This window comes from Plectropomus leopardus, chromosome 4 (genome assembly GCF_008729295.1).
Source record: "Plectropomus leopardus isolate mb chromosome 4, YSFRI_Pleo_2.0, whole genome shotgun sequence".
Taxonomy (NCBI): Eukaryota; Metazoa; Chordata; class Actinopteri; order Perciformes; family Serranidae; genus Plectropomus; species Plectropomus leopardus.
The window spans coordinates 6851000-6873055 of NC_056466.1; the positions used below are offsets into that span (position 1 = coordinate 6851000).

The 22056-nt window shown below is 39.3% G+C and overlaps 1 protein-coding gene across 1 annotated transcript; it reads right to left on the bottom strand.

The window, feature by feature from the left end:
• Positions 1-313: 313 nt before the first annotated feature.
• LOC121941480 (dual specificity testis-specific protein kinase 2-like) lies at positions 314-18239 on the bottom strand. Its single transcript, XM_042484276.1, has 11 exons — positions 18072-18239; positions 16746-17540; positions 10376-10497; positions 9355-9403; positions 8927-9073; positions 7964-8046; positions 7128-7218; positions 6160-6243; positions 5714-5800; positions 5407-5500; positions 314-4424 (listed from the first exon to the last, which is right to left on the bottom strand). Exons 2-11 carry the CDS (start codon positions 16950-16952, stop codon positions 3205-3207), a joined length of 2184 nt encoding a protein of 727 aa, XP_042340210.1. The 5' UTR covers positions 16953-17540; positions 18072-18239; the 3' UTR covers positions 314-3204.
• Between the last annotated feature and the right edge of the window lie 3817 nt (positions 18240-22056).

Below are 22056 nucleotides of genomic sequence, written 5' to 3' on the forward strand. Positions count from 1 at the left end.
TGAACACATCTTCATTCTGTGAAGTTGTGATCTCTTAAGTATGCCATATGCTGTATGTTTTCTCAGAACAACTCTTAGAGCCCTTTATCGTTTTCTTTTTAAGATGTTGTGGTCTGGCACTGTTGATCTATTCAGTAACTTTTACTCAGCTCCTCTTAAATATCAAACACTTCTGAAATAAATAAGGATTTCACTAAGTTGTTAAGGTTGTCATCTAACATCATTAATTCTTTGGCATGCCATTTCCCCAGTTTAGTACTCTTCCACTTTCATTTAGTTACTGCTTAAAAGAAATTAAAAATAGCACAGAGGGTAATGCACAACCATATTTGTTTATTACCAGATTATTGCACGCAGGTTTCTAGCTGTATAGAAGAACAGAACATAGAAATGAAGCCAGATTCATCGTTGAACATGAGAAATGACGGGATAAATTAAAGTTATCCTGCGAGTATCCATCACTCTACCTTTCGCTCAAAAGCACATACACACACAGTGTGTGGAATGATCTGTACAATAAATACGCATACCTGCTTCACATACCACTTTTTAAGTTACAACAGTGTAATCAAAGTGCACATGTACACACACGAGATACATGTGAGGGGGAGTAGAAGTCAGAGGATGAAAGGTGTGTAGTTTATTGGGCGAGAACCACGCACACGCACACACACACACTCACGCTCACACACACATATACATATAAAACACCAGAAGCACATATTTAAATAAAGCACCATTTAGTAGAAGCCTGGTGTCTTACTGCAAAGTGCCCCGAAACTGAAGTGCAAAAATAAACAATTTACATGACATGCCCAGGATAAGTCCCCCAAAGCAAAAGATATCAGCTTCTCTCTCGCTCTCTGTCATACACACACACACACACACACACACACACACACACAGGTCAACTGCTATAAAAATGTCAGAAGTAAATCATCTTTATTCATTTTATAAATATTCCCCCTGTAGCTACCGTTAATCAATTAAATATAATCAAAAACAGTGTTTTCACTTCATCTGATTCAAACCTGCAGCCACACTGTGCTTTACATGTGTCTGTATAGAGCCCGCGCTTAACGCTGCACTGCGGCAGTGTTTCCATCAGTAGTGGGCCTGCAGAGCGACGCCATGCAGGCGCCGCCATGCAAAACAAAAGAGCTTATTTATTTCTCCTAACCTGCCTCCATAAAGGGAGGGACATTAAATTACAAAATGTTCATTCCCCAACCACCGTTACCAAAAAGCACTGTACATATTAAAGGATTTTTAACTTATTATTGTAGCGTTGGCCATCGTTTATATCTATACTTACTGAAATCATTGCTGAGAAGTGGGAACATGGTGACATCTAACTAGAAAGCAACACATCTCTGTGTATGTGCGCTTCGCAGAGCTCGAGAACCTTACATTCGTTCTACTTCACACTGGCGGTATTATTGCTAGGGACACAAAATTGTGCACTGTCGAATTTGTTGCACTTTGGACACGCGACACATTCAATATTAACAAACACTACGATGACACAAAGCTGGTGGAGAATCATCAAAGTTTCCCCAATTTCCTCCATTTTTTCTGAAAAGGAGGACAAGGCTTTAATCACAGTAATAATTCTTAAAAAAAAAAAACCAAAAGCAGCATGTGTACATTCTTCAGGATACGGTTTTATCTTTAGTAGCTCGCTAGCTGGCTGGCTAACCCCAAACTTTTCAGGGTTTGAGTCTGATTTAGAAACAGGAAAAAATTGTTTATCTCCTCCAAACCTCTCTCGTTATTACACAAATCCCAGACACAACGTTTAGCTCGAAATCTACAAAACCAGCCCGAAAAAGAAGAAAATCTGACAAAGGTGTATGAAAGTCAATGATGCACTGCCGAGAAGTTGTCGGAGCTGGCTGATGCCACGCTATGATTGGCCAGTCTGCCTTCGAGGGGCGGGACTTAGAATAAAGTCAATCAAGAGTAAAATCTGCATCTGCAAGGTAACCAGTAGTGTGTGTCTGTCAGGTTAATGTTACACGGTTTTCCTCTGAAGCAGAATTCGGTTAGAATACAGCAGGGGTGGGACAAGACAAGCATTTCGCCTCCTCTTATTCATTTTTGGACATGAGATGTAAGTTAAAGTTGCTTATTGAAAATCTTTTACATATGTAAACTATTATTTTTGTTTGTTTGTCTTTTTCATATGAAAAAAAAACCATTTTTTTAATGTTCAAAATTAAATATCTTCAATCCAATATGGAAAAACGCATAAATACTGTTATGTTGCATGTAGTTTTGAGTTCTTTTGAATGTTATTTTGGCAAACAATGAGTAAGAATAGCAACATAACCTGTCAATTAACTTACCTTGTACTTACCTAAACATACCTTGTACCTTGTATCTAAATCTATAGCTGTTAAGGACCCAAGAAAGAGTGTGAAGTTGTTTGTTTGTTGTTTGCAAGAAGACTGCAAGCAGCAATACCACGAGCCACACACGCAGCCTCTTCTGAATAGGCACTGCCCGAAATCTGACAGGGCAAAAATCCCGAGCAGAGCAAAAGTGACCCGTGTGTACTGTAAACATCTATTACAGTTTACAGACGGTTGGTCTTTTTTTTTCTCGCAATCCTTCCAAAGTAGTTTGACTTTTTTCAAAATGTCGCATATTCACAGATCTCAGCAATTAAATTGGTGAGTATGTTATTGTATTGTTACTAACAAAACGATGACCACGACTACGAATAACTTGTAATTAACTGCAAGTGTACTTAAAATTAGCTTGTTAAACCCGAAAAACATGTTTTTTCTATGACAGCCTCCAAAATTGAAGCCAGCACAGTTGAGTTCAGTTAGATTTGGTTCAGTAGAGCTTAGGCGAGCGTCGCCGTAAGTCAGACTAGCTGCTCTGTTTGGATCAGCACCACTCCAGCAAAAGAAATGTGTCGTTAACCCCAACCGTTAAATGTTCTGCCTTTTAGCCACCACTTACATTACACCATGTTCTTCACTGTCAGAGTGATTTGGTCGTGTTTCATCCTCCAGCCCACCAGGTGGCGCTCTAATCCCAAACTGTGACTGCACAGAGTTAACAACACATCTCAGAGCTGGGGTCAGTATTCCTGGTATTATCATAGCAACCTTTTGTGTTGCCATGTTTTTCCGCTGACATTAAGTGCTGGTGCGTGTCACGGGTTCAAAACCAAATCCCCAGTGAGCAGGCTTATGTCTGGGCCTCCGGCAGGGACCGGCCTGGTTCACATGGCACTGACGGCCCACCCACTATTAGTCCATTTGTGCTGCGACACAGCAGAGCTTTGGTTGCTGTGGCCGCTGTTGTTGACGGGGAAGCACTGCCACCAGTTATGGTGCCGTTGAGGTTCCGGTAGGGTCGCTGCCGCGGTAACGAAGCCCTTCGGCGGGGGGCAGGCACGGCAGCTGAACCACGGAGGCACACAGAGGGAAAGCTAAAACCCACCAGACAGCAGCCCGGACAGGAAATGACCTCGTCCTGCTCAGAGGGGCCGTTAGGGTCAGAGGACTGGGCTCCGCTGTAACCGTTAGCTCGCCCTCCTACGCCCCACTGCACCTGCTGGCCAATGACAAGCGCTGAGCCGTTGTTGTTGTCCAGTCGTGGCAGAGCGGGCAAGGAGGGTGGTCCGTTGGAGATGGGAAGTCGCCAGCCGTTGGTTTGTACGGAGGAGGAGGAAGTGGAGGTGAGCAGGGGGCGTCCAGGTGTGGAGTCCGTGACAACCTCTGCTGGCTCAGGAGACTTGGTGCAGTCCATGGGTTCTGTTAGACACACACTCTCATCTTCCTCCTCTTCCTCCTGCTCCTCTAACCGCTCCAGAGACACCATCTCCAGCTCCACAGGAAGACCTGAATCCTCTCCCACCTCGTCCTCCTCCTTTAACACCTCTCTCTTTATAGTTATTTCCATTTGCTCTACCTGCCTCCTTCCATCTGCTGTCTCTGTCTTCTCTTCGTCGTCCTCATCCTCCCCTGTCACTCTATTCATCACCACTCTTACGTCCTCTTCATTGTCTTCCTTCCCCTCATTGTCTCTTAACAAGGCTACAGTCCGGCTGAGCTCTGGAGTACAAGGGAGTGACCTGCACCTCCTCGGCAGCGCTCGTGTCCCCGGCATCCCTCTGAGAAGATGGGGGGAGGAGCACGGGTCACGAAGCGCTGGGAGGGTGAAGGTCAGGGAGATGACGGACTTACTCGGAGTGTCTAAGAGTTTACACCGCCCCCCATTGAGGTCCTGTCTGAGAGAGAAGGGATTCACCCGCGCAGGTGTCCCAAGGAGAGGAGGGGTTAGGGTTGCAGGGGGTAACATGTCCGACTGGCTTCTCGCCAAGCCTTGCCGTTGCTGGCTGCGGTCACCGGGGTGACAAGGAGAGCTGCAGCGCCGGTACGGGCTGACGTCTACCGCCACCGGCTCTGAGTAAAGGTAGGAAGGAGAAAGATGTGTGAGTGAAGGAGAGAGGATGCAGTTTGAGGTAGGTGGTGCTTCCTTATGGCTCGTCATTCTCAAACTGCGGGTCACAAACTTTCTCATTTTACAGCTAAATAGAAACTTAAATATGTTTCTGAACTCATTTCATCCTCTTTTTCATCATATTCTCTGACTAGTTTTAATCATAGACAGTGTGGTTTTAATTGTGTGCCTCTGTTTAAGTTTGGAGAAGCTGTCTTGCTAGATGACGTGCTAAAAAAAACCCCAGTTCCATCAGGTTCTTTACCAGTAAAAGAAAGCAAATGTTTTGGGAGATCTCCTGGGAAATTACAGAATGACGTTTCCCAGGATTCAACCCTGCTCTGTATTTGAGTCAACCTTGAAGTGAGATAACTTTCCAGGGGAAGATCCTGAAAGGGGACACCCGTCTCTGACAGTTGTGGCTGTCATATGATTTTATCATGAGTCAGAAACTGTCACCAAGGCTGGATTACAGGCTGGACAAGGTGTGCAACGACTTCGAGGTCCTGTGTCATGTTTTTTTTCTACTTTTATTGAATTTGAACTTACTGAAGAGGGCATCAAATATCCCGAAGTTAATGTTCAATAGAGATGAACAGGGAGGTTGATACTGGCTGTTATGCAAGCGGTGGCATTTTGACAGCGAAAAACAAGACGCCTGTCTGCACAAATTGATTTAAATATGAATTTATATAGTGTAATAATAAAATTCTACCTAAATTTAAATTTTCTTAATGTACGAGTGTACGTTTAAGCACCAGAAATTCACTGTTTTGTGTTTGTTTTTGGTTTTTTTACCGTAGTACTGAATCAGGTATTAAGCATGCAGGAATTTCACTGGACTAACACATTTCTGGTGTCACGAAATGCCCTATCAACATTGCTGTAAAAAAAAACTTTCTTCATTAATGAAGAAATAAAAAAAAACTTTATGATCCTTTTTACCAAGTGCAATGGGCTTCTCTCTCTCTTCTTGTCTATCCATGCCCTCCAGCGTGAACACAATGTCTGAGAACGAGGGTCGCCTCTCTGCGCTCATCTGAAAACAACACGAAGACAAAGAACCGTGCTGAGAATTACATCTTAGAATCCTAACATCAAGTCTTATTAAAAAAAACTTTGTTGTTAAAAAGGACACACTGACTCAGAGATGTCCAAAAGTACATGGTGATGTCCAACAAGTAAAAATTAAATTGAAAACATTGATGTAATTAAGGGTTATGATTAATGCGGTGTATGTGTGTGCACTTACGTTACAGCAGGTGACAGCGAGGCTAAAAAATGGAGCAGGACAATCCCCAACCATGTTCTCAAATGCCTCCACGTCCAGACCAAAGTCCTTTAAAATCAATCAAAATGACTGCATATCAAGTATAAATAAACATAGAGGCTGCAAATACAAGTTATATTATTACCATTCGAATTACGCCTTACATGCATATTTACACAGACAGTTCAGGGCCTCTCGCTGCAGAGCGACGACTACTTTTACCTGGAACAACACCTGCAACTACTTTACATGGCTCTCTGTTGAAAATATTTATCTCATGAAGAGCAGTTTGTTATATTGACATTGGAAATATACTTCTTCCCACCAAAAAAAATACAAGTAGCGTTACGTTTCTGTCTGTAAGGGAGAGACATGTCACTTCTTTACATCACTACACAAACAGATTAAATTATAGGTCTGAGGGCTACCTCTGTCCTGGGTAAGAAGTCAGGATCAGCTTCAATGCGGGCGATGATCTCACACAGGATGATACCGTACGCAAACACGTCCACCTGAGCAGCGGAGAGGACGTGCATGTTAGTTCTCTGATAATGCACACACATATAGATAGTTTAGGTTTAGGTTCAAACTAGATTTCACTCCGTGGTGGAGTAAGAGTATTTAAGGGCTAAAGCTCCTCATATTTTTTTGCTAATATTCTGTGTCATAAAACATGTGAAATCATTTGAGAATTTTAATTTATTTCAGGTTCAGCATCCACGGATTAATTTGTTTCAGTGGCCAATATTGCCTCAAAATCCCAAAATCTCACCTAAGCTGTCAAAGTTCGAAAACCTAACAATGCACTTTGTAGATAGAAGGGTTAGGTGGTTAAAAAAAAAACCATTTTACCTACTTAAAATTTTATTTTTTACTTAATAATATCTGTACTCGCACATCAGAAAGTAAAGGCTAAGACTGCTGTCTTCATCAGATCAAACGGCACTATGACAGACTCTGGCAGTTTTTTTTATTTGCTTTTAAAAGGATCCTTTTTTCTCTTTTACTGAATATCACCAATGTGTAATTCCATGCATGTTTATACCAGGGTTGGACAATCATTTCTATTTTTATATTATTTTATCCTGCGGATCTTTGAGATTTGTTCCAAATGCAAAGTGCATGACAAATCAGTTTATTATTATTATTATCATATCATCCAATCCTGGTTAATCGAGACTGCCAGGTGGCAGCAGGAGTCAGAGGAGATAGGGGGAATTGCGTCACAGCATGCCAGTTTGTGCCAGCCTCTAAATAGATTTGCATGATTTGCTTTTGGGAATTGAAGCACTGACCTTTCGATCTGAAAGTGCAGTTGTCTATTTTATTTAATAGAAGTAGCAGTGGATTAAAGATTTTAAATAATCATCATCAACCACAGATGCTGTGGTGATACCTTCTCATCGTACAGCTCTCCTCTCAGGACTTCAGGGGCCATCCAGTACGGGGAGCCCACGATGGCCAGAGGCTGCTTCCCCACACCGTCACTGCAAAAAAAATAAGGTTTCCCAGAAAGTTAGGTGCCCATTCAGAGTCACGACCCTTGTCAGAATTTGCTGTGAGTTATTGCTATGATATTATTCATGAAATATACAATTTTTATGAATCACATCTTGTATTCTAGATATAACGTAAAACTTGACCACACTAAAAAACCTAATGCAGTTCAAAGCAACTGCCCTGCACGTCTTTGTTGAGCTATTAATGTTCAGTTTTGTTATCACTGTAGTTCTTTTCAAAGCGCTGTATTAGTTTATGTTATGTTGTGTTTCCTCATAAATTTGGGAATTATTTTTAAAAAATGAAAGTAAAGCTCTATTTCTAGCTAAAGAAAGAACATGCTAATCTCTGGTGTTGCCTAAAGACCTGTTTTTGCAGAAGGAGTCATTCATAGATGCATCTTGCACAAGAGACAGACTAAGACAGGTTAAGCTCTGACCTTTCACTTTCAAGCATAAATAACCTCTAATACTGCCACATGTTTACACCGGCTCCTCGAGTGACACAGATCTGTTTGGTTTTTGTTCAAATTAATAGTCTATCAGATCACAACACTTTAATTTTTGCCCATTTGGGTTAGACATGATCTCTTATTGACAAATAACAGTTACTCACACATAACAGAGTCTGTGCCAACTAAAGTTAATCAGACTTTATTGGTTACTTAAATTATCTCACTGAACGAGACAGTGGAGGGAAAGGCATCAAGATTTTGGATATTTCCCCACTGACCTATAATCAGGGATCTTCTCTGCCAGGCCGAAGTCTCCCACCACAACCGTGAAAACTCCGTTATCACAGCGAACAAGACAGTTCTGCACAGAAAAAGAGTCTAGAGGTGAGATATATTCACCACTATTGGTAAAAAATTACAAATCAACTCAAGAGAACAAAAAACATATGCTCGCAGACCTATTGTCCAGCCATGCCCATAGATTTGTTTTTATTTGTCCAGGTTGTGATGAAAAAATAAAGAATTTTGTAAGATGAGCCTCCTAATCTGAACTGTTGTTTAGGATATAGTTGTAAGATGTAAAACTTTCTAAATGCCAACTTGAGGCTTCAAAATGGGGTAATGTCAGAGTGGCTAAGTCAATTATTTTTGTAAAGTCTTTGGTGCTTGCATGTCTTTGATTGATGACTTCAGCCCCTAACAAGATTACATAGCAATTAATTGAGCCTACTTGAAGTATTTCCGTTTTTTCCTACACATTACTGCCCACTTCCACATGCCGAAAGCAGTCTGCCAGAAGTCCAGGCCGATAACTGACGAGAGAGTAGACTTTCTCAGTGTTTTTTGACATTACTTGTGTTCAGAGCCACTAATAAACTTGAGCTGTTGTGTTTCTCAAGGTGCCCTGCGTGCTGCAGTGAGTACTTTTTGCGGCAGTAGGCTGGCAGCCAAACATCAGGCCTTGACCTCTTGGCTGCTCACTTTCGTCATGCAGATGTGGGCGTGGTTCATCTAAAATTAATGTGGAAGTATGCTTTTTGACACAGACATGTCAGTCTGAACAAGCACCAAAGGTCACATTTCATTGAACTGAAAGCTGGTATCCTCCCTTCTCCCTGCAGCACAAACTTTCTGATATGAAACTACAACTCAAGCTGCTTCCTATCAGTTCTTTGCGTTGACCCCTTCTTTTTCTGTTTCTGTTAACAGGCGACACCCCAGCATGTGTTTGTCTGCTGCACCTTGGAGGTGAGGTCTCTGTGGAATATGCCCTTGTTGTGCAGGTACTGCAGCCCTCGGGCAATATCCAGAGACAGACCAATCCGGACGCACCACGACAGGTACAGGTCACTGTCCAACAGCTGCTCCAGGTTGCCTCCGTTTATATACTACAGAGAAAAACAAAGAAATGTCTTCAAACCGCCTTTAAAAACGCTGACAGTGTGATGATCAGTCAGCACACACACAGATATTAATGTGTGCCAAAGGAAGACATCACATACATGAATCATTTACCACCATCTGCAAGATACAAGGTTTACAATGTTTCCATGGATACCTCCTCTATGTTACTGGTGGGTACGAGTAAAACTGACAAAGGGACAGTCACATTTTAGACATTTTGGGTAACTTAAGCCATCGGACAATGTTAAAAGAGTGATGTTTTTACCTCAGTCAGAGCGTGGAGTTGACCTTCGTGAACACAAACCCCAAGAAACCTGAGAAGAGGGGAAGAAATACAATGCGTCATAATTTACAATGTTTCAGTGTTTATCATTTCTTTACATTATAATTATCTCATCCATCATTTCAAAGTCCTCTACATGCATGAGGTTAAATATATAGACTCTGGTGCCACCTTGTGTTTCTTGGTAGTACTAAAAAGTCATGTTAAACTCCCACAATACAAACTGAGAAATGGGATGGTTTTTTGTTTTTTTTTTCACATACAATTTAAAACATTTTATTGAGTGGAGTCAATTTGCAGAAATAGTTCGTACACACACATAGAAATTATTGGTAAAATAAATTCAATAAATGGCAAATGCAACATGAAGATAATAAGTGCATTTACATAGCTAATACAGACACTGCTCTCCTCCAGGATTTTTTAAAAAATAAGTCACTAAGAAAAAGGGTGAAAAAAACCCACAAAATAAAACAAAAAACAAAACCAAGCACCCAAACTAGACGCTCAAGACTACATCAAGGGATCCTACATTCAGTTAATAGCAACAATCTGCAAATGACACTAGACTGATATTTTCTCCAAATATTGAATAAGAGGTTGCCAGAGGGCATCAAATGAGTTTACCAGCTCATTTCTAATACTTATCCTCTTCAGCTCAAGTGTGCTGACAAGATCATCAAGCCACATTTAAATTTAGGGATACTTCTAGCCTTACACAGTGTTAGCAAAGATCTTTTTAGCTGACATAAGAAAGTAGTTAGTAAGTGTGTGGCTCAGGCTCAGTTCTTCTGAATCAAGAATTTCTGAAATTATATGGAAATTGTTGCAACAGTATTTCTGAAGATGGGATTTTTTTAAGATGTGTTCATCAGGAGCTACATTCAGCTTTATCATCAGTCACAGCACTACCTCTGCAGCTGCTGAGACACTGCTTTGTCTGAACAGCTGGTGAGGTGGCGCTCAATTATCAGTGATTATTATCTGTTTTTATGGAAGCTACCTGAGTATGTTGGGGTGGCAAAGGCGGTTCATGAGCTGCACTTCTCGTAGCATGTTAGCTTTGTTGCTGGCCAGTGTGTTCATTTTCAGTGCCATCACCTGTCCTGTGATCCGATGCTGCACCTGAAAAACAAAAAGAGAGGGTTTACAGTTTGGAAGAGAGCTGCACAGAAGGAGAGCGAGGTGTGGTGCTATAAGACCGGCGCTAAAGCATAAAAAATAGAAAATCAATATGTGGCAGTCAGTGTTAATACTGTGGCATGAATAAATCTATGTATGGGGAACACTGTATGACTTCTTCCTCGCTCTTTGACGAATCATCTGGTGCTTTTGCCATTGGCAAGACACCAAATGAAACCTTTAACTCAAATAAAATTACAGTTTTCCTGGGGTTTGAGCGTTACTGGAAAAATAAGGGATAATGTAAGTACACAACTAGAAAAATGTTTATATCGAGTTTTTTTTTTTAGACATTTTGCAGAAATATTACATATTATAATTTTAAGATGTAGGCCAGCTGATATTAATGGCATTTTCTGATTATATTCTGATTATATTATCCCCCCGTCACAGTACGTGAACATGTGCTTAACATGTGAAGCTGCAGGAAAAGTGGGACTGGGGTCATGTGTGTGGCTGAATGGGTCATTGACTGGTAATTTGTGGCCTGCAAAGTTCAGACAGTGTCTGCACCTGCAAGTGCATGCATGCATACCTGTGTGTGTGTGTGTGTGTGTGTGTGTGTGTGTGTGTGTGTGTGTGTGTGTGTGTGTGTATTAATAGCGTAGCAGTAATAGGCTTTCTGGATTTCCCATCAACCCTCCTGATCTGCACAAATCCAATGGGCCATTACTGAGGCTCGGCCCAGCAGCAGACAGGAGGCACGCACGCCAACACAGTGCAGGGTTAACGGGAAAACAGGCTGAGTTTAATGGTTATAACAACCCTAATAAACTGTTTCCATTTTAAGCCAAATGCGTCTCCATCATCATTACTTTGTGCTCATTCAACCAGTGATGATTTGATCCAACAGCAATGAGTGCAATGTAAAGTGAGAAAATGATCTTTCTCTTTTCTTTCCTACACAGACACTCAGAACTATGAACATTCAGCCAACTTGGGCTTTGAATACATTTGGATTTCCCAAATTGGACATGTTTTAGTCATCATTCTTTCGATTATGTGTGATTTGTGTCTAACAGTTACTTCTGAAAAAACGCCATCCTTGAAAAACAGTTGTATATTAAAAACTTCATTAGCCCACAGTGTTTTATCCTCTAAGTACAATATACTGATGATCCAGATAGATGCATTGATGGTTTATTTTATGTAAATATAACTTGCTTAACTTAATAATATAAATTGTCATCTATTTGTAAATGAATGCATTATGTCTGTGGGTGTGTGTGGTTATTAGGGTTATTTAATCAATACCATGGATAAGTTCACATTAGGATAGACATAAAGGAAGTGTGTGCAGTGTTACATGTTGATGTGTCGTTTTTTTCACCAAATAAACTCCTAATTACAGGATAAGTGAAATTCTCACTTGTGCTTCAGCTCATAAACTTTGTCATTACCCATCACCAATTTCTTGCAAGTGTCTGATCGATACCTTAATGCATGTGTGTGTCTCAACAGAAGTGACAATAAGGCGAAATGGTTCCCTCCTTAGCTTCTTCCATTATCAGCTCCAGAAAAAAAGCAACTCACGCCACCCAACTAAACTCCAAACTAAACATTTTCTCACGAGTGCCTGATTGGTACTGCGCATCTGCAACTCTCAACAGACAGAAGAAAAAAGCAAATTACTCCTTAGCTACTTCCATCATTAGCTGTGGGGGGATTTTTTTTTTAATTAATTCTGTTTGGAGTTGCAGATGCGCAGTACCAATCAGGCACTCGTGAGAAAATGTTTAGTTTGGAGTTTAGTTGGGTGGCGTGAGTTGCTTTTGTTAATGTATCTGAAATAACTGGGTTGGTTTACAGTTTGTAGACTGAAGAAAACAAATGAAACTTCATTCTTAAACAGAGTATCTGCAGACACTTTGAAGCACTTGAGCACTTTAAAACCTGGTTCGACAATCTATCTATCGCTTTGAAACCTGAGCAATTTGATTCGATTTCAGGGGGAAAGAGACAATGACCAACTTGGCAAGACATGTCAAACAAATTGCAAGAAATCAGTAAAGGGGAAATTGTTTTAAAAAGGGTTTTAAAAGGGTTAAAAATATTTATTACTAATTTTTTTAATGGGAAAATGTCCAGAAAAAAATATATTTAAAAAATATAAAATATAAATAGAAAAAATATATTTAAAATCATTATAATTATATATTTATATTTTTTTTTCTGCACTATTTTGGGGTGTCATTTCCCGTGTTTGATTTTGTTTTTAATTTTCTTTTGTTTTCAATTAATTTTCTGTGTAGCTTTTTTTTACAAATTTTTCTTTCTATTTTTTTGGGCCGTGTTGAAGTTGCTCATTGCGCCTTTCCCCAATGCTTTAGAGAAAAATCAAACCAATTTGCTCACGTTTCAAAGCTTAAATGACAGGATGTTACAGGAAGTATTCATATCATTTAAACCAAATTAAGTACTGACTAAACTATCTTTAAGTATGAAGTTTTATGAAAGATATTCTTCAAAACTTTGTCAAGACTTAAACAGATGTCCTAATCTATACCAGGCACAGCTCACCTGGTTGTTTAATGTCTTGTTTCTGGGTGTGAGTGAGTGTGAAAGCTTTGGCTATTTCAGATAAGAGCAGAGGTAATTGTGTGCTGGAATCCACTTTGTATAAACCCTCCCCCTGAGCAAATACTCCAACAACTACTTTACATGCCTTTCCTGTACATGGTCATGACTGGTACATGTGGATGTTGTGTGGACTCTTGATTTGGTGGGCAGGAAGCTATCATTTATAAACCTGCATTAGATTACCCAAGGAGGGGAGAAAAAAGTAAGATGTCCAAACACACACACACACACACACACCACACACACACACACACACACACACAAACACACACACACACGGTGTGAGAGTAATCTACTTAGTCTGGACAGTGGGATCTGTCCTCCAGTCAGCCTGTCACCTGACACACACTGACACAAGCAGACATCAACACACACACCCACCTACACTGTCTGTGCAAACCACACGCAAACAAATAATGCACCAAATAAACACACGAGTATCTACATGTGAGACAAAAATGCCTCAGATAAGAACAAAAATAATGACTTAAACATTAGTTTGATGCATAAGCAAAGCAACAGTCTCCAGAGTGACGTCTTTATGCTGCTCTATAAACCAAACTCAGTCTGACTTAAGCATTCATCACTTGAAGTCATCGCCAGTGTTGTTGCTCATAGCTCAGGCTGAGCATCTAACCTCAACGCTGTCTTGGCACTGACCAAAAATGAGTCTAGAGCACCAAAAGTGTTGAGTGCTGCTGCTGAAGAATTGTTCTCTATCTATTTTATCACACAGTTTCTGAATGAAACAGAATATTGCCAGTTTTAGACTTGATTTAACCCTTAAGGCCCGATTTTATATTACACACACACAAATGCGCTCTTCAAAAACAAGCTTTTAAACATTTTTATTTCATACATTAATATTATTTTCTACTGTCACTGAGTTCATTTTTTAACCCATTATCAGTTCTAATCATAAATATCAAATATTCATCAATTTTTAGAATTTTAACCCTTTAAAAGCCAGGTTTTTGTCATGATGCAACAAAGTTTTTAGATGAAAAAAACCAACAGCACAAACACTGAATTTATTTTTAATATACTTTTTATTATTATCTCTATTGTTATTATGATTATATTATTAGTAGTAGTAGTAGTAGTAGTAGTAGTAGTAGTAGTAGTAGTAGCAGTAATATTAGTAGTAGTGGTAGTATTAGTATTATTATCCTTACAGCCTGGCATATGTCAATGATTTGCAGCAACATGTATTGTGACAGTGCACCGAGTGGAAAAAGCATGAATTTTCTCCATATACAAAATATGGTAAACATTATGTCATCAGGTGGAAAATAATAAAAATTACAAATTCCCAGGTAAAAGCCCAGAACGACACCCATAAATAATACTATGCATGTTTTTATGCTTTGTTGGCTGTGGGATCAAAAATTAGAAATGGGTTTCAATAGTGCATTTTTTACTCTTAACAGTATGAATTTAACAATTTTGTTTACACAGTGTATTTTAGACATATTGTAGGAGCTCAGCTGGACATTCAAAGATCTTACCAGATGTATGCCATGTGCCCACACCCAAAATTATCAAAAAATGAATAATGAAAAGCCCATTAAATGCACCAAACAGTTCCTAAGGGATTAAGTCACAATAGCACAACATTTTTGGAGCATCCAGTATCGGCCTGGTACCTGGTCACTATGTTCTTAAAAAGCCCAAGCCTCACCTGAGCGCTGTGGGATTAGTGCCCAAAAACGTCCTGAGCAAAGAAAATAGGACGAAGATAAGAAAGCAAAGTCAGAGGGCAGAGTCTCTGCAGAAAAATACACTGCCACACATTTCCAATGCGTCATAAGTGATGACTGAGAGAAAAAACATTTGTATTAGTCTATACATGTTTTTTAATCCTGCATAATATATCTGTAAAGTCATTCATAAAGCAAAAATGACGGTCTCTTGTTCCTGCCTCTCCAATGTACTGTTTTTCCTCATGTCTATATCATTGTAAATTGAATATTTTTGGGTTTGTGCACACAGTTTGGGCATCTGTGTTGTTAATAGGGATGCATCAATTTTAATATTCATCTGCTGATACCGGGTACCAATTCGGAGTACCAGCAGACCAACTGTGCCTGCAGCTTCACATGTTCAGCACATACACCAGCTGCTCCTTTTCCCTCCAGAATTTAAAATATGTAATCCTTGCTGTTATTGGAATCATTTTAGGTGAGGTAACATCAGTTTAAGGATGCTGAGAGACTAAAAATACTGTCAGCAGCCCAAAGTGGCTGAATGTTATCATCATACTGACAGCGAAACTGTTTCATGAGGATCTAGTCTATCATGGCCAGTACTTGATTTGCTTAATAAGGTCAATATCATCGCATATTATTGGTAAAACAAGAGCTGAATTTGGCTAATTGATGCAATTTAGAGATAGTCATCTGAATTCGCTAATATAAAAAAAAAATCGATATAAAGATATGGTTCAAGTATTATTTTCCTGTATGCAAACAATACAGAGCCATATCAGACAAAACAATAATAACAATAGACGTAACTAACAGTTCATTTAAGTTAAGCAAATTTGTATCTCCTTTGTTATTATCAAATTGTTGTTTATTTATTTATAAACTGTGCTATTTTATCAAAATAAAGACAACAACATGATATTGACGTTACAAATCGGCCACTGACTTCCCTGTTTGTTAAATATCAGCATCATTTATTTAAAAACACATATTGGTGGACGACTTTTGACGAGCCATGTGAGGACGACCATGAGCATGAGCAAGGCAGGAATACCAACCATGCAAACAGGACCCCGGGCCCCTAGGGGCTCCACAGGTCTGACGTGTACACTGAATGTTTTGGTGATGGATAAATGGACAAATGAACAGGATGCTTCAGTAAAAAAGTTAACATAACATATATTCTACTGAGTAAACTATAAAATGGGGATCATTACTGGACTGGAGTTCTGGATGTGCTGACCCAACAGTGATAATAAACCCACAGAGGTTATTTTACCCTCTGAGAAGCTGCTGTTTAACCCTTTAAAACCTGAAGCAACATCACTTTTCTCGTGCCGCTTTCAGGCTCTCTTCACAAGTATTTAAACCCTTTAACCAAGAGCAAACTGGTGTGATTTCTTTCAAAAACTCGAAGAAAAAGCCAATAAGCGACTTGAAATGATCTACAAATTCAACAGAATTAGTAGATAAACACTAAGGGGAAATATCTAAGGAATAAAGACAAAAAAGCTTGGGAAAAAAATGTATTTATTGCTTGGTTTTGGGTGCTGATAAAATTGGTTTGTTTTGAAAAAATGTAAAAAGCTAGAAAAAGTTGAGAAAACTGTATATGAAAAATATCATAATTGCAAATCTAAAATAATGTTACAGAATTATTATATTTTTAAGCACTTTTGCCAGTTCATGTCCTTTTTTAGTTATTTAGTTCTTTATTTAGTTAGTTTTTTTATTTCTTTTTTTTTTGCCAGGTAATTTTCTTGAGCTTTTAACTACTTTCTAACTTTTTTTATTTTTTGCTATTTTTGGGAGCTGTTTCTCTCTTTTTCACTCGTTTTTTCTGATAGAAAAATCAAACCAATTTGCTGAGGTTGCAGATAATTAATTAGTAGTAAGGTCACGTACCTTGAAGACCTCAGAGAAGAAACCTGAGCCGATCTTCTCACAGAAGAAGTCATCAATGCGGGCCAGACTGGACACAGCACTCCTCAGGGCTCGGTAGGAGGACGGACGGATCCGGTTGGGCGCGTGGATACTGTGGAGCGGTGGCTCATCCGGACCACCGTGACCCTCCTCAGGATCACAGAAGCAGCACTCCGCGTGGTAGTCCATGATGCTGGAGGACCACCAGGTACTCTGATCTTTCCCACAGGGGAACTAAAGTGTCTGTTAGATTGTAGTAGTCCTGAGACACAAGGTGATGGTGGCTTCCACCATCATGGTGCCAGAATGATCAGAGTGTCTCCTATGGGTTATAGATGACCTGATAAAAAATTTGGGCGACTCTGATTTAATCTGCTGTCCAGGTTTCACCCTGATGAAGACTGCAGACCTCAGGTTATTACACAAACATAGAGAAAATATTATCTACGGGCCACGTTTCCCATCCGTTCAGCGTCCTCCATTCTTCCACAAGCCTAAAAGAAAAACTCCAAAATCCCACCAGCTCCAGTGGCTTAGAGATGAAAAAGTCTCACTGCTGAAAAATGAAGCCACTTCAGCTCTCCGGGTCCCTGCTACAGCGGTTTTAGAAATTCCTGCAGTCCATGAACGTCGCCTCGCCGTGCCGGTAACCTACGTGCGGAGGCTCGGTTCCCTCCGTCATCCCGTCAGTGTGGAGGCTGAGATGACGGATGCTGCAGCTGCACGGTACCGGGAAAGAGTAGGAGGGCCGAGCAGCCGGCTGCCATGTAAAAATCCCTGTGGAAAAATTGTAAATATTAAAGTGATATTATAAGAAGCAATATAACACAGCAACATCCACACACTTAACGACACACGCAGCTACGAAAATTACAGGGATGGTGGTCGATGTTAACATCTCTGTGTTATAATTTAACACATTATGCGCTGATTTTGTCGCATTTACTGATTGAGAGCCTCGTCTGAGGGCCTGTCTGCTAGCTGTGTTGTGTGTACGGTAGCCACGAGGCTAGCAGCCTCAGAAAATCACCGCTAGCAGGCTGATAAGCCATAACCTCCGGTGGATATCACCGACCTGCAGCCGGGACTATCGGGCTTCGAAATAACTACAGGCCTCATTCAACCATGTTTTTATTCATTTCACAACTAAGTATCGTAAATTATATTTTAACCGAGACTAAATAAACGTCAAAGTGTAACCTCAGCGTTTTCAAATCCCATATTTCTCCTGGCTAATAAAAAAAAATCCGGGCTACAGTTAATAACGCGAGCTGTCAATGACAGCGGGCTGCAGAGGCGACGGCTTACCGCTCTGCTCGCGGCGGTCTGGAGGGAAATGTCGACGCGGTCCGGAGGTCTGAAGCGGACCGAAGGTGGAAATATCTCCCGGCAGCTCGGCGGTGTCTGTTGTTGATAATCCTGTCTGGATTCCTGCTTTACGAGCCGCTTCTTGGGACGACTACCATAATGAAACAGCGCGGAGTCAAGCTCGCGAGAGTGACAGCGACGACTTCCGGAGATTTCACAATAAAAGCTTCTCAACCCATACTATTATATATATAGAAACACAGAAATAAAAACATTACATTATAGGAGAATATAAAATATGAGATGGCATTTCGGCAGGCTATATTATTTCTGTCGTTTCTATAAAGTGATGACATTTATACTAAAGCAGATAACAATTTTGTGTTTTTCACTGCTAACTGTCTAGGTCTCCCTTAAAAAAGACATTCTTAATCCCAATTGGACCAACATGGTTAAATAAAGGTTAATTTAAAAAAAAAAAAAAAAAAAAAGAGTTTAGTAAAGGAAAAAAAAGACAGTATAAAAACCTTGTCTTGCTGTAAAATGAATACATATAAACAAGTAATTTGTATTTGATTTTTTTTTTTTCATTTTTTGTCCCCTTTCAAGTTCTCGTTTAAAATTTTACTTGATTTATGTTGAGCTTTTTGGTCGAAAACTTACTTAAACTTCCTGTATGTTTCTTTCTGACTGTCTCGAGCTTGACAGCTGGCACAGGGCTCTGATTGGCGAGAGGAGTCAAATACTAGCAGCTGATCTGGAGTCGGTTTCCTCTGTCCAACCTCAGCGCTATATATCAGAGATTTACAACAAAAACGGACCCCAGAACAGCTACAGAGCCGGAAGTGGCGCGCACTGGCAATGACACACTTTTTGATTTGAATAAATAAATAAATAAATGATAGCCTAATAATTTCTTAAAAATAGTAATATTAATAATAACAATGATAATGCGAAAGTAAATACTCTATACTGTAAATATAACAAAAGATAATTGTGGAGAATAATTTCAAAATACTGTAAATAAAAGGAAAAATGTATCATCATGTAATCCCCACCCCCACTCCTCCTCCTCCCTCTCTTCCTCCTCTTCCTCCTACTACTGTGTGCTACTGACACGATTTTCCGTGCTGACGCTGGAGGAAGTGATGATGGCACCCTGCACCATGGATGTATACATCCATACTGCACAGGCCCACAGCTCTGCACGGCACGCAGCACAACTCTTCTGCCCCATCAAATAAATACATTTTCTCATGTACAAAAAATATGATTTTACCTAATATGTTTGATATAATGCTGAAATATCCATCAGAATGCAGTTTTTGTGGCATTTTATTATCCCATGAAGCTATTTCCTTAGAAAATAATCAAATGGTTAAAAGTGATGTCATTGTTGTCACTGTTGGTTTAAAAGCTGTCAGCATGACATCATGGTTTGGTTTCATTTCAGAGTGCAATATGTCCTTATTATCATTATGTCATTCTGTGATTATGTAGATCCTGACGAGTTATGTAGACACACTTTGTAGACATTATAAATCAGAAGTGACAGATGACAGAAACATCAGGATCCACTCTGAAAAAAACAGTCTTCATGCTCAGAAACCAAGAGTTCATGTTGCTAAAGCTACCATGAGCCCTTTACATGTTTTTTGTATTGGTTTTTAAATCGTTTAGTAGTAAATTCCACTTTTTATATCTTATCTTTTTACTCTTTTATTGTAATTATGTATCCTTTGTTCTGTTTTTATATTTTATTGCTTTGTGAAGCACTTTGAATTGCCCTGTTTTGTGAAATGTGTTAAACAAATAAAACTGCCTTGCCTTTTAAGATATACAGCCTTCTACTTTATATTTATGCCTCTCATGGGTGGATTACTCAACAGGCCTTCTGGGTACAGGCCCAGGGGCCCCACTAACCTTCATCTGTACAATGCCACTCAAACTACTGTAACACCTACCAACACATGAAAAGATGCAAAGGAACTTCAAAGAGACACAACATGACCTCAAATGAACACAAAACTGAAAAAGATCTAATATGATGCAAGACAATGCTAAACAAGATGCAAAACCACAAATTTGGTGTCTTTCTCTTATATAGGACAGTTGGTGGGACGCTTTTCACATCTGTGCCCAGCTGGGCCCATTGTCTCATAATCAGCCCATGATGACAACCATGTCTAATATTAACTCAAAGACAGACACATGGACACACATAGTAGCACATTAACAAGCCAAAACAGCAACAAAACTAAAGACCAATGGCCTCTTTCCTTCTTCTTAGCCCCCTGCTGCTTCTGGCTGCATCTTGCACAGTTATTGCCTTGGCAAAATCTGTCCAAAGACAGACATATAATCACCTGCCAAAATATTCAAACTGCCTTGTTTTATGAAAATTCATCAACAAAACCCCTTTGTGAAATCCACAAATGTGGCTGATGAGCTCATAAAACTAAAATCAACATAATATCCCCATGAATCACACAGGATGATGTCACTCCAAAGCAAACAGTAGAGATTGCACAAATACATGCCTGTGCTGCATTCAAGTGAGGTGGGAAAATTGGCACATGAAAAAATGTATTGTTACATTTCCATCTCAGGTCACTTAGATTTACATCAAACCAAATATTATAATTGAAAACAACACATTTCCAACTTGGGAGTCAGCTCACTGTGAAATACCTTTCACTATAATTGAATTAAATGGTATTTTCTGCTTTGAGTTAATTAACATTTTTCTCCCCAGTCTCTGACAATATTGTAGTAATGTCAAAAGTTCCCATCATGCCTCGTGCCGGACTGAGAAGTTTGTAGGTTGCAGTTAGGTTTGCTGTTTTATGTTCAAAAACACTGTTACTTTTGTCAGTGTTAATAACGTGCCTGTGACATTGAGGCTCATGTTGGTCATTGGCATTTTTATATTTGTTTATGGTTTACACTATTTGTGATGTTAAGATCACATTCTTCATAGATTATTAATGAAATCTCTTTGACAATCATGGCCACTGGATGGCGCTGTACAGCGTGAGAAAGTCAAATCAAAGAGTCAATAACACGAGCTTTACTCTCTCTTCCCATACTGATATTAGGGCATCATAACCTAATTGTCTGAACGGTCATGTTTCCAAACATTTATAACAAGTGGTCAAAATCCTTCTGAAATCACTCATAAACCTAGTTATTGTCTCTGATGATTTTTTTTAATCCCTTAAAATGCACATTAAATTAAAATAAAAATTTGCTATACAAACTTTTTTCTTTCAAGCTACCTGCTTCTGCACGGTTTATTACAAGCTGCAGATCAGACTGCGCAATGTGCACAGCGGAGAAACAGTAGGGTACAAAACACAACAGTAGGGAAAAAACAGAGTTAAAACTTAGACTTGTTCTATGGTTTTAATTGCCATTGTAAAATCATACTACATTAACCCTTTGAAACCTGGATCGACATCACTTTTCTTGTGCTGCACCTTTCGCCTTTGACAAGAATTTAAATTTAAAATTTATTTGAACCATGAGCAAATTGTTTTGATTACTTTTGAATATGAATAAAAAAAGGCAATGTGCAACTACTTCGCAAGAAACGTCCCAAAAATTGCAAAAATCTAGTAGATTTGGGTTGTTTTTTTTTTTAAAAAAAAAAAGAACTAAGAGAACTATATTTATAACTACAGTATATATGTAAAATTATTTTACATAATTACTTTTTTAAAAAACATTTTTCAGGTAATTTCTTAGTTGTTGTTGTTTTTCCCCTGTACTTATTTTTTTCTTTAAATTTTCTGGTAATTTTTTCTTTTTTCTTTTTTTTTTTTTGAAAAAACGAATTCCTTGCTGTTACGGTACACATTAAACTCCTTCGAGGGACAGGTATTTCACTATATCACAATGATCCAATCAGCAGTAACCTGTCTTCTGCTCTGACCAATCAGCTCCTTGTATAACAAATTCGTCCGGATTGACCTCCGCACCTTTT